The sequence below is a fragment of the Terrapene carolina genome, unplaced genomic scaffold, assembly GCF_002925995.2.
Source record: "Terrapene carolina triunguis isolate 2854851 unplaced genomic scaffold, T_m_triunguis-2.0 Scaffold788, whole genome shotgun sequence".
NCBI classification, from domain to species: Eukaryota; Metazoa; Chordata; order Testudines; family Emydidae; genus Terrapene; species Terrapene triunguis.
In genome coordinates, this window is record NW_020665139.1 from 80,974 (window position 1) to 93,396 (window position 12,423).

The 12,423-nt window shown below is 55.3% G+C and overlaps 1 protein-coding gene across 1 annotated transcript in view; it reads right to left on the reverse strand.

Annotated features, from left to right (window-relative positions):
- Positions 1 to 2,344: 2,344 nt before the first annotated feature.
- The window catches only part of LPCAT4 (lysophosphatidylcholine acyltransferase 4), a 35,966-nt gene continuing 25,887 nt past the window's right edge, over positions 2,345 to 12,423 (reverse strand). Inside the window, exons 2-14 of the mRNA XM_026660475.1 lie at positions 10,505 to 10,647; positions 10,095 to 10,315; positions 7,320 to 7,432; positions 7,157 to 7,217; positions 6,024 to 6,082; positions 5,907 to 5,941; positions 5,672 to 5,726; positions 5,479 to 5,561; positions 4,660 to 4,785; positions 4,361 to 4,484; positions 3,868 to 3,966; positions 3,219 to 3,375; positions 2,345 to 2,699 (exon numbers count right to left, since the gene is read on the reverse strand). Coding sequence (XP_026516260.1) covers positions 2,560 to 2,699; positions 3,219 to 3,375; positions 3,868 to 3,966; positions 4,361 to 4,484; positions 4,660 to 4,785; positions 5,479 to 5,561; positions 5,672 to 5,726; positions 5,907 to 5,941; positions 6,024 to 6,082; positions 7,157 to 7,217; positions 7,320 to 7,432; positions 10,095 to 10,315; positions 10,505 to 10,647 — 1,416 coding nt within the window. The 3' untranslated portion in view covers positions 2,345 to 2,559. The remainder of the gene's footprint in view (positions 2,700 to 3,218; positions 3,376 to 3,867; positions 3,967 to 4,360; positions 4,485 to 4,659; positions 4,786 to 5,478; positions 5,562 to 5,671; positions 5,727 to 5,906; positions 5,942 to 6,023; positions 6,083 to 7,156; positions 7,218 to 7,319; positions 7,433 to 10,094; positions 10,316 to 10,504; positions 10,648 to 12,423) is intronic.

The following is a 12,423-nucleotide window of genomic DNA, read 5'->3' on the forward strand; positions in this document are numbered from 1 at the left end:
GCAGGGGCAGGGCCAGGATGGAGGCCGAAGGGAAGGATCAGCAGTCACCCTGGGCACAATACAACCTGGCAGCCAGGCCTGGAGCGTCAGATCACAAGGGGACAATTTGGTAGGACCGGCAAACCATGCGTCAACTCCCAGCGGGTACAGAAAACAAGATGGTGGCCAAGAAGGGAAGGTCAAAAGTCAATCTGAAGCCAATGCTGATGGGGAAGGACTAAGAGATGCCCCAATGGGAACAAAGTGTTGTTGCCAAGGAGACAACCTGGTGGAAGCTGGAGCTCTAGAGTCAAGTCTCAATGGACATGGACAACAAGATGGCTGCCAAGGAGAGATGGTCAAAGGCCAACCCCAGGCTGGATGGGAACCACTGGGAGACATCCCAAGTGCCACAGGCCAAGCCAATATCGTGAGGTCACACAGGGACAACCTGGTGGAACAAAGAGCTCTAGAGTCAACTTTCAATGGACATGGAAAACAAGACGGTGGCCTAGAAGGGAAGGTCAGAGGTCAAAACAAGGAGGAGGCTGATTGGAGTGAAGCCACCCTGAGAGAGCGTGATCTCCAGCCTGGGAGCATGAAGTTGAGTGGGAACAACCTGAAAAGAGAAGGAAGCCCAGCGTCAACTCCCACTAGGCCTGGAGAACAAGATGGCAGTCAAGCAGGTCAACCAACCAAACTGGAGTCTAGGGTGGGTGGTGGCCACCCTACAGTGTTACTACTCAGCAGGGCCAATGGGCAGCCCTTAGGCCTCTTTGCTCGCCCTCTGGGTGCTGACGGGCGAGGGGAGGGTGAATTGCCACCAGTGTCCAACGTTCAAGGCCAACGTCCTGACCCACCTCTCCTTGGCCTGAGTGGCCTGAAGGGACCTACTCAGGCCCGGGCAGCTTCAGAGGCTGAGTCCAGTTGCCGAGCAGAGCCAGAATGGAGATTTGCAATAGAGATGGGGTCAAGACAGCCTCACCTCCAAGATGGTGGCAACAGTGAAGGCAATGGAGTCAGAACCATGGCCGGACCTGGAGATCCAGAACAATGTGAGGCAGGAGCTACCAGGGGCTGTGGCAATGGGACCAGTTCAAGGGATGATGGAAAGGAGGCGGGAGAGACCAGTTCAGCCATGGGCGATGGCCCTTCCAAGATGGCCACAATTGCCAGCTCAGAATTTCCCCCGGGGGACATGGAGGATGCTGGGAAACATGATGATGATGAGGAAGATGATGAAGAACTGTCCATTTTTTCCTCTCTGCTGGCATCGAAACTCCATCTCTCCAGTCCCGAGGAACCTGTTGGCTCTGTCCTTGCCCTGAGGGACCGAGTGGGGCCCCACAGCAGAGCCCTCTCCCCGACTTGGGAGACAGTGAGATGGGATCCCATGAGGAGACGCTCCACACGGCTGTGCCCAGATGGGTCACATGCCATGGACACTGGCGTTCGGCTCAGCCATAAGAGGAGGAGCAACAATATGGCCGCCAGGAGGAGCAAGCGCCTGCGCAGCCAATGAGAGAGGGCAGCCATGATGAGGGTTGACTGCAAGTGGCTGAAAGGCTTCAGCTAGGGATATTTGTGGGTGCCTTAAATTCCTTCTTCAGCCAATTGCTGGGCCCTCTCTTCCCCAAGCCCCACCCCTTTGAGATGAAACAAAGAGCACTCTGGCAGATCCCCCTGCCCCTTGGAACGTTGAGGATGAAATGGAGAGTCCTCATTGGCTGGAAGACCACTTCGTCCCCAGGCATGCTGAGGATGGAAGTGAGGGCCCTCATTGGCCGACTCCTCCCTACTCTCAAAGTCCCGCCTCCTGGAATATAGAAGGTGAAGCGGAGGACACTGATTGGCTTCCTGTTGAATGGGCGGCACCATTAGGAAACATGGTGGCGGGGGCAGAGCAACCTTGTCATTTACTGAGTCGATTAAAGGGATTTGGATCAATGTTTTGGCCCCAATCATGATGGCATGGATCCGGCTCCATCTAGGGCAGAGCTGAGAGTGGGGTCTTGCTGAGGGGGCTCCCCAGGGCTGTGTCCCTTTCCCGCCTCCCTGAGCCAGCCAGCCCCCTGCCCTGGGGCTGGATTAGGGTAATTACCTTAGATTTGGAAATTCCTCAGTATTGTTCCAAGGGGCCCCCTTGGAACCGCCACTGAAGTTTCACGATGTGGCATGAAGGTGACCTTGAAACCACTGTATTAAATGTGAAGGCCCAGCTGCAGGGCCCTCCAACACCCTCTTTTCCAACGAACACCGCTCAAAACCGCCTTTGCTTTAAAAGTTAGTGTGTGTGTATATATATATATATATATATATAATATTTTCAGAGAGATATAGATATTTGATATATAAAATAGCATTTGTTTACATTTTACAAAACAGAAGAAGAAACCCAACCCACCCGCCTCACTCCAAAAAATAAAATAAATTCCAAAATAATTAAAATAAAATAAATCCCCCTCCCCCAAAATTGGCTGTTTCCTCCCCATTTCCTGTAGCCCTGAGTTGCTGGGTGTGTCCCGGGTAGCGAGTGTGCTGGGGAAGTGGTGTCACTGTATGGTGGGGGAGGGGCGTGGTTCAGTCTGCCTTGCTCTTGGTGTGGGGGAGGCCATTGGTGTGGGGGGTGGGGGCCCGGTGGGCGGGCACCGGGAGGCACAAGTAGGTGCTGAAGAGCGGAGCATAGTCGGGGTGGCGCAGGGCGAAATCCTGGAACTGACCTGGCAGGGAGAGAACGAAGGAGAGCGTGAAATAGCCACTGGGCTGGCTCAGCCACTCGTCGGTCCGTCCGTCTGTCTGCGCCCCCCCCCGTCCGTCCGTCTGTCTGCCCATCCGCCCTTCTGTCTGTCTGCCCTCTCTTGCATCCATCTGTCTGACCGTCCATCCGTCTGCCCTCTCATCTGTCTCTCCCTCCATCTATCTGCCCTATCCTCTCATCTGTCTGTCTGTCTGCCTGGCATGTGTAGCCTCCCTCTCTTTCTCTCTCTTCTTCCCCACGTGTCAGTTTCTCTGTCTACCCATCTGTCTGTCTGTCTGCTGGGCCTCCCCCCGTCTGTCATTCTGTCTGCTGGGCCTGTCCCCATCCAAATGCCTGTCTGTCTGTCTTTTGGGTCCCCCCCATCTGTCTGTCTGCCAGAACTCCTCCTGTCTGTCTATCTGCCGGGTTCCCCCATCCCTCCCTGGTCTGTCTGTGTGTGTGTCTATCTGTCGGGTCCCCCCGTCTGTCTGGGGGTGCTCACCGATGCTCAGCCCGTGGTGAGGCTCAGCCCCGCCCAGTGCAGCATAGAGCTCGGCTCCGTCGGCCCAGGGCGTCCCCAGCAGCAGGCGCAGGATGGCACAGAAACCCTCCTGGGGCAGGTGTGGGGCCCCCCGCCCGGCCCCCGCTTCGCAGAACAGCTGTGGGAAAGGGGGAGACGGTGTGAGCAGGAGAGAGACCCCACACGATCCCCATGCCACCAGTCCCCCATACACCCCAGTCCCCTTATACTCCCCCCACACCTCCCATATCCCCCCGCCTGTGGCCCCCAGATATACCCCATCCAAAACCCCTATATCTCCCCACAGCCCCATTATCTTCCCACATCTCCCAAATACCGTCACCCACAGCCCCCATATCTCCCTGCAGCCCCTAGATCCCCGACTCCCAGATACCCTCCATACTCCCCCCACATACTCCCCCATTCCACATCCTCCAACCCAGTCTTCTCCCCCCACCCTCTATATCCCCAACCCAGTCTTCTCCCCCCACCCTCTATATCCCCACACATACCCTCCTAGACCCAGACCCCTCTTCCCACATACTCCCAACCCAGCCCCGCATATCCCCATCCCTGCCCTATTCCTGCCAGAGCTCCTCCCCCTGCACCTCACACTCCCTGCCTCCCCCACCTCGAAGGCCAGGCGCATGAGCTCCTCGGGGCTGCGTCTCCCCTCCAGCGCCTGCAGGGCCAGCCGCACCGCCCGGGTGTCCACGGCGCCCCCCGTGTCCTAGTGGACAGACACACGGATGGGGGTTACCTCTCGACACAGAGCTCCCCACAAACCCCTCCCCTGCCCAGGGGTGCACTCCTATGCACCCCGGGGCAATCCCCCTCCCCCAGCCCTGGGGCAATTCTCTACCCCCAGGGGCAATTCCCCTCTCTGAGCCCTGGGGCAATTCACCTCCCCTCCTCCAACCCTGGGGCAATTCCCCTCCCCCAATCCCCCCCGGTCAGTCCCGCTCCCCCACCCCTGGAGCAATTCCCCACCCCCTGGGCAATTCCCCTCCCCTCTCCACCCAGGGGCAATTCCCCCCCAGCCCCAGGGCAATCCCCTTCCACTCCCCGCTCCTGGGGCGTTCTCCTCCCCAGCCCTCTCCCACTCCCTTCCTGCCCCCTGGTACCTGCTGGAAGTAGGCACAGAGCTCCTCAGGTGCCTCAGGGTGGGGCAGCCCCAGCCAGCGGGCAAGTTCCTGGCACCCCAGAGTCCCTGCTCCACCATCAGGCAGGCCCCCCCCCACGACCCACCTGCAGGGGGATCCCCATGGGGGAGGAGAGAGGTCAGAGACACGGGCAGTACAGCCCCCAACGCAGCACTGTCCGGTCTGTCCCTCCCCTACTGCCCATCCATCCTCCCCTGCCCCTATTGCCATCCCTCCCCTCCCCCCACCTCCTCCTCCCTCCCTGTCTCCCAGCCCCTCACCTGGCCCTCCGCAGCGTCCTTTCCAGCTCCCAGAGCCGGGGCTCCAGCGCCACCCGCAGGCGCCCAACTGCCCGCACCGGCAGGGTCCCCACCAACTCGCACTCGGTGGCCGGGACGCCCAGCGCCCTGCGGGGAGACAAGGGCAGGGAGTGGTCAGACTGAGGGGTCCCCCCCATGCCGAGCCCCCCATTGTGTCCCCCCGAGTGCCCCTGATCTCACTGTACCCGTTACAGTGCCCCGACTCCCCCATACCCTCAACAACTCATGTACTTCCCTCCAACCCCCCATACGTATCCCCCCATATACCCTCAGAGCACTGACCCCCCATAACCTCCCCAAAGACTCTCCATGGGGCCATGCTGACCCCATTATCCCCCTGCCAACTCCCCCCAGGACCCCCACACCACCTCATCTGAGTACCTGTACATGGCCCCAACCCCCATATCCCCTGCTTCAACCCCATCTGAGTACCCTGATAACTCACCGTCCCCCACACTGTGGCCATGTCAATCCCCTGAGGCCCCAAATACCAACCCCCCCATGCCCTCCGACGCCAGCCCCCTCTGTGCTCCCTTCACCTGCCTCCAGGAATCCTGTGACAACCACTGCCCAGGGCCCCCCCACACCAACTCCCTGGTACCATGTGCTCCTCCCGTGCCCCAGACACCCCAGGCCCACCCCCCGGCACCTCACGCCAACCTTCCCACCACCACCTTACCCCAATATCCCTTGCAAAACCCCCATGGGTGCCCCCCCATCTTACCCCCCTGCAGCGACTCCGAAGGGGAGCCCAGTCGGTCCCCCACCAGGGCCACTCACCGGGCCATGGCTCTCTGCACGTTGCTGGCGTAAAGGGTGGGGTTGATGCTCTCCTCAGCGCTGGGCTGATAGACGGGGAGGAACTGGAAGAGATAAGGGGGTTAGGGGGCAGCAGGGAGTGTGTGGGGATCTCAGCCGGGAGGTGTTGGCCTATTGCCCTGGCACGGCACTAGGGGGCGCTGTGCAATCTCACCTCCACTTCCACAGTGGTGCAGAGTTGCGATGCCGTCAACCAGATGACTTTGAGCCTGCGGGGGGCGAGAGAGACATGACACCACAAGTTAGTCGTTCAAGAATACAGCAGGGAGACAGACAGACACACAGCAAAGCTTGTCCCAGCAGGGGGCAGCAGACAGACACCAGCGCTCATCCTCTCCAGCAAGGGGCAGCAGACAGACAGATAGATCCCTCCCCCATGCATAACTCACACTCCGGGGCCTTGCCACGCCCAGGTTGTCGAGTCCTGCCAAGAGAAGAACAGAGGCGTTGGTTGTGCGGCCCGACCACGCCATCCACCCGGCCCGTTATCCCTGCCAGACACTCACCAGGCTGTTGGGGTACCGGACGAGGATGGGCTGGATAGGAACCCCGGCAATGAAGGCACCTGGGAGAGAGAGACACAACCCGTTTACACCAAGGCTTTCACTCTGGATTTACACAGGGGTGCAGAGAGGGGTGTAGGCTGTTACAGTGTCACCTGCATACATGCAAGGAGTTATGCCAGGCACACAGAGAGGTTAACAGCCTTTCCGCTGAGGATCACCCTGTGGGTTACTGTCGTTTGCTCTGGGTTTACACTTTGGGAAGTCTAAGTTTACACAGTGTTTACTCGGATGGTTACTCCAGAGTTACACTGACTCTAGCTTTACAGTGGATTTTTGCAGTGTTTACTTGGAGGGTTACTCTACATTGACACTGAGGTTACTCTCTGCTTCTTCTAGGTTCACATATTGGGGTTTAGCCAGCGTTTACACTAAGGCTACATTTACATTGAGGTCACATTTCAGTTTACATAGATTGGTTCTCTAGGATTGCCCTGAGACTGGCCACATTTACACTGATGATTGCTCTGGGTTTACTCTGTGCTACAAACAGAGCTGCTGCTCTTGATCCACACAGCATGTTATTCAACGTTTATTCCAGGTTTACTCTGTGCTTCACACAGAGCAGCTACTCTCAGTCCACACAGCGAGTTATTCCAGGTTTACACCAGATTTACTCTGTGCTTCAAACAGAGGTGCTGCTCTTGATCCACACAGCATGTTACTCAACGTTTACTCCAGGTTTACTCTGTGCTTCACACAGAGCAGCTGCTCTCAATACACACAGTGTGTTACTCCAGGTTTATTCTGTGCTTCAAATTGTGTCGCTACTCTCAATCCACGCTGCAGATTACTCCAAGTTTACCCTTACCATATACAGGGGATTACATTATGTTCCACAACAATGTTTCCTCCTGCTTCACACCCAGCGCACCTGCGCTGCTCACACTGGAGTTTCCTGCAGCTCCGCCTGAGCATCTCACCCCCCCAGTCCCAACCCTGCAGGGAGGAGTCTCTGGGCTCGAGAGTCATTACACCCAGGCCCTGCTTGACCATCGGGAAAGGGGTCCCAGGGTGGGGGTCGGCCTACTCCCCCCACCCCTGTGTGAGCCAGGCTGTGCTTCCGGGCCTCATACCTGGCTTAAACTTCAGTAAGGCTTTCTTGTTAGAGCAGGTCCCCTCGGGGAAGAAGAGCACCTGGGGGAGAGCAAAGAGGAGAGTGTCAGATACACTGGGAGGGGAGGCGGGGGGGGTGATCCAGGGGAGGGGTGGGAATTGGGGGAGGGGGGAACCTCTTACCTGTGGCCATTTTCCCTGGGATGTGGCCCGTCTCTTCACCTCCTCTACCACCTTCTTGCGGGAGGCTGGGTCGTGGCGGGACACCAAGATGGCTTGGTTGAACCGGAGCAAGGCTGGGGGGTGGAGGGGGCAGAGAAATGGGTGAGGGGGGCAGGCCATGAGGCAGGGGACAGACCCACCACCACCTGCTGCCACTCAACCCCAATGGAGCCACCACAGGTCCTCACCCTGGGGCGGCCTCCTCCACCTCCCCTCACTCCCCATCCCCTCTCCCCCCTCCTCTCCTCTGCCCCGCTGCTATCCACAAGCCCCTCTTTTCCCCACCCCCCATCTCCTCCTTTCACAGCCCTTCCTCCTCCTGCCCCAAACCCATGGCGCTGTCTCCATCAGTGGAGAGACCCACCAAAATGGGGAGGATGGGACATTGCTGGACCCGGCTCTATACCCCACTGTTACCTATCAGCTCTGTGTTCTTGGGGAACCAGGGTGCAGTACCCAGCCTGTCTGACCCCCCCCCCCAGCCTCTGCTTGAACCAAAACCGATCAGAAGAAAGACTTACAAAAAGCAATGAAAAGGCCGTGGGAGACACAGCTAAACCCCTGGGATAAGGGTGACAGGACTAAGGAAACTCCCCTGGCCCCTGCCTCGGAGATGGGACAAGGAGGCATCTCCATTAGCTACAGAATGGAGAACAGAGATTCCAAGGCAAGAACCGCACGGAACTCTGGGACCAGCAAAGCAGGGAAGCACTGCATGATGGGGGATCTCTGCTCCAGATTTTAATGAACCCACGCCTGCACACACCCAGCTCAGTAGTTATCAGACCAACTCTAGTAATGAATCCTTTATTGGTAGCCAAAATGGTGAAGCTCCCTAATTGCATTGTGAGCTCCGTCCAAGGAACACCGCCCAAAGCCAGGAATGATCAGCTCCCATTGTCTAACCCAGGGGTAGGCAGCCTATGGCATGCGTGCCAAAGGCGGCACGCGAGCTGATTTTCAGTGGCACTCACACTGCCTGGGTCCTGGCCACCGGTCTGGGGGGCTCTGCATTTTAATTTAATTTTAAATTAAGCTTCTTAAACATTTTAAAAACCTTATTTACTTTACATACAACAATAGTTTAGTTATATAGTATAGACTTATAGAAAGAGAACTAAAATATTAAAATGTATTACTGGCATGCAAAACCTTAAATTAGAGTGAATAAACCACTTCTGAAAGGTTGCCGACCCCTGGTCTAGCCTGAACAAAACAACTGTGGTATTCTCCCTTGAGCCATCAGTTTACACATAAACAAATCTAGTGTTCTCCCTTGAACCATTGTTGTTTCTCTACAAAACCCCCTACCCATGCTCAAGTAAGTGTTCTGATGCCTGGATCCAAAATCTGCATCAGTTCCATTCGGACTTCATCTTCTCCTGAGTGATCGTGCTGGGGGCTCTGCCTGTCTCCAGCATTCTGGACCTTCAGCTGCCACCGATTCAAGCTTCATGGAGTGGTGAGAACCCAGCTCTCTCTCTCTCTCTCTCTCAGTATACCCTTCTGACCCTGACTTGTGTGATCAGTTATCGTTTTCTAAACCTGACTTTTATAATCAAAATTAAGTTAGATTTAATATTATAACTGTTTTGTTTGTTTGGCTCCCCTATGGTTATTACCTGGCAATAAATAACTTTAATGGTTAAGCTGGTTGCTTCTCTCTCCCCCCACCGCACCCGGGGTGTTTTTTTGGTTTCCTCATTTGCTCTGCAGCAATGCTCCTCGTACCTAAGCTAAAAGATCCCTGCAGTGCCCAAAAAGCCTGTGAGGTTTGCTCATCAAGTGGGTTACTACCAGAACAACTGTAACGTGAATGTGGGGATAGGGACATGCTGAACCTGGGACATATGAGGGTGTCAGATTGAAAATGCTGCTCGACCCAGCCTGCTCAGGTGTGCTCTATTCCGGTGCGGTGCCTATGACATATGAGGGTGACAGCTTGGAGGTGCTGCTCGACCCAGTCTGCTAAGTCCAGGGGCATATAAGGGGTCAGCTTGGGAGTGCTGATTAAACCAGTACTCTCAGAAATGCTCTGTTAATGTGTGTGTGTGTGTGTGTGTGTGTGTGTGTGTGTGTGTGTTCGTCTGATTCTGGGGCTGGAAGAACCCAGCCCTGGGGAACCTAGGTCCTGCAGGATAGCGCCATTGGGAGGGAACTTGCAGCAGGGAGAAGTAGAGCTCCGCATGGGAACACAAGTGACACAAGCAGTACATTGATAGAAGTACAGAACCCCCCCGCAGAAGAGTAACCCTAATAAATGAGCGTACCCCAAAGTAATGGGCAAAGCTGGTAACACCCACTTCCTGCTCCATCCCCTGTAGCTGGAGCCCCATGGACCCTGCTCACCATTCCCCCCCATGACTGGGATGCCCCTTCTGGAAGGGTCCCGGGGGGGAACCATCCAATGGGGAGATAATCCAATGGAAGGGCCCATATCCCCACCCCACTCTAGCATGGGCCTTTCCAGCAGATGACCCCAAGGTCCCTCAATGGCATCATCCAACTGGCAGACCATGCAATGGAAGGGCCCGCCTCCCTTCCCTTCTCCATGGGGACCATGCAATGGAAGGGCCCATCTCCCCTCCCTGCCCAACCCCAGAGGTCTCTTACATCCAATGTCCACAACAGGCATCATCCAATGGGCCCTTCCATCCGATGACCCTAACACCCCCCACTGGCATCATCCAATGGGCAGACCATGCAATGGAATGGCCCATCTTCCCAGCCCCTTACCTCCAATGACAGGCACGTGGAGGTTCTCCGTGCGGGAGACCACCATGGGAATGTCACATGGCAGCAAGATGATGGGGTCGAAGAAGGTGGAGTGGGGGGCGGCCACCAGGATCGGGGCCTCCAAGCGTGATGCCCGCTGCCCCCGCACCCGGATCCGCATGAAGCCGAGGAGGAAGAACATCAGGCGGCTCAGGAGGTAAACGGAGCTGTGGGAGACGGAGCTGAAACGGGATAGATGGAGATGGTGGATGTGGGGGGAGCCCAGGGTTGGGACAGCAGGGGGCTGTGGGTCGGGACTGAGGGGCATTGGCAAAGCTGGGGAGGGGGAGCCCAAGGCTGGGCTAGCAGGGGGCTGCGGGTCAGGATAGAGGGGCACCAGCAAGCTGTAGGGGGTGGGGGGGGTCTCTTACCTCCTCCAGTCCGTGAGCGGCTCTTTCAGCTCTTCCTCGGACCGGTGCAGCACCTGGAGCAGCGCGAAGGGCCAGATGAGGAAGAGGACAATGAAGGCCAGGGCAACACGGAGCGGGGCCAACACCATCCCCAGTAGGTAGAACTGTGAAGCAACGGGAGAGACGTCAATGCCCCAACGCTGACTGCCCGGGCCCCTCCGGGCAGCGCGGGTCACAGGATCCCCTCAGGTCAGCATTGTAGGGCTTATCTCCACCAGCAGGGGGCAGCAGGGTCCCACACTCACACACATACACACAGAGTTCACCCAGCCTGGCAGGTTTTCCTGGGCCTGGCCTCATTGAAAGGATCACAGCCCAAGGACTCCCCATAACACAACACACAGAGCATCGTCTCCTTAGTGGGTACTGTCCTGGGGCTGACGCCCATAGGGCAGAGAAGGGGAGCCCCAGGGAGGTGTTACAGGCCCAGGATGGCAGCCAAGGGCAGCTGTCAGCAGTGGATTGGGCAGGGGTTGTGATCATGTAGCAGGGAGTTCCAAAGGCCTGCGTACGTGTAACACAGTGTAACAGGGTGCTGGCCTAAGAGGCACTGAACCAGCCCCTGTTAGCTCAGAACCTGCTAGAGTAGCTCCCATAAAGGGGAACTGATTGGAGCTGGCAGGGTGTGGCTCATTAAAGGAGCCTAAGAGCAATCACCTGTGAGCCTGCTGAGAGGCAGGCCTATAAAGCTGACAGGAAGGAAGTGGAAGGGGGAGGGAAGCACAGGAGGAGTAGGGAACTGCTGCACCTAGCTAGCAACAGGCAGGAGCTGTCCCCCGGCTGGCTACCTAACTGCAATTGACTTGTACATCGAGTTGTATATAGATGATGGTGGGAATGAACACAGGGAAATAAATGGACACTGGGTTGCAAAATAAGAGGTCTCCGGCTAATTTGTACAGCAAGCAAGGAAGTGCTTGTTTACACACAGTCACAGTGATTTTGAGCCATGCTGTGTTAGATTTGGCTATGTGTGTGCACGCGCACTGTGTATGTCTTGTGTGTGTACTGTGTTATTTTCTGTTTGTGTGTGTATAGATATTTTGTGCACTGCAAATGTTTTGTGGATGTTTTGTGTTATTTTCTGTTTGTTTAGTTGTTGTGTGTGCATATTATGTGTTTTGTGTATGTTTTGTGTGTCATATTATTTTCTGTTTGTTTCATTTTTTATGTACAGTGAATGTTTTTGGTTTATTGGGTTATTTTTGGTTTCTGTGTTTAGTTGTCTTGTGTACTGTGGATGTTTGTGTGTACTGTGTTTTCTGTTTGCATTTTTAGTTTTTTTGTGTGTGTGTGTGTGTGTGTGTACTATGGATGTTGTGGGTACACTGTGGATGTTTTGTATTATTTTCTGTTTTTTTGTTTAATTATTCTCGTGTGTCTATTGTGTATGTTTTGTGTGTATTGTGCTATTTCCTGTTTGTGTGTTTAGCTGTTTTGTGTACTGTGGATATTTGTGTGTTTGAATATTTTGTGTCATTTTCTGTTTGTTAATACACAAACAGCTTATGTGTCTGTTGTGTATTGTGTGATTTACTATTTGTGTTTGTTTGTTTTCTGTACTTGTTTGCATGTGTATTGTCCTCCACTGGGTGCGTAGGGACACTGTTGATTCTGTTTGATCTGTGGCTATTTTGCATTTCTTGTGGCTTTTTTGTGCGGTTTGTGTTTTGTGGTATGTTTTTCTGAAAACGATTTGACATCCGAGGCCAGATTCACCAATCTCCTTCTGTCCATTCACATCATTATTAATACATATGCTAATTATACCAATCAGAGCTCCACACAGTCCTCTGCGCAGCCAGATGCAACCCCAGTTAACGATTAATAAATAGCAAAGAGTCCTGTGGCACCTTATAGACTAACAGACGTATTGGAGC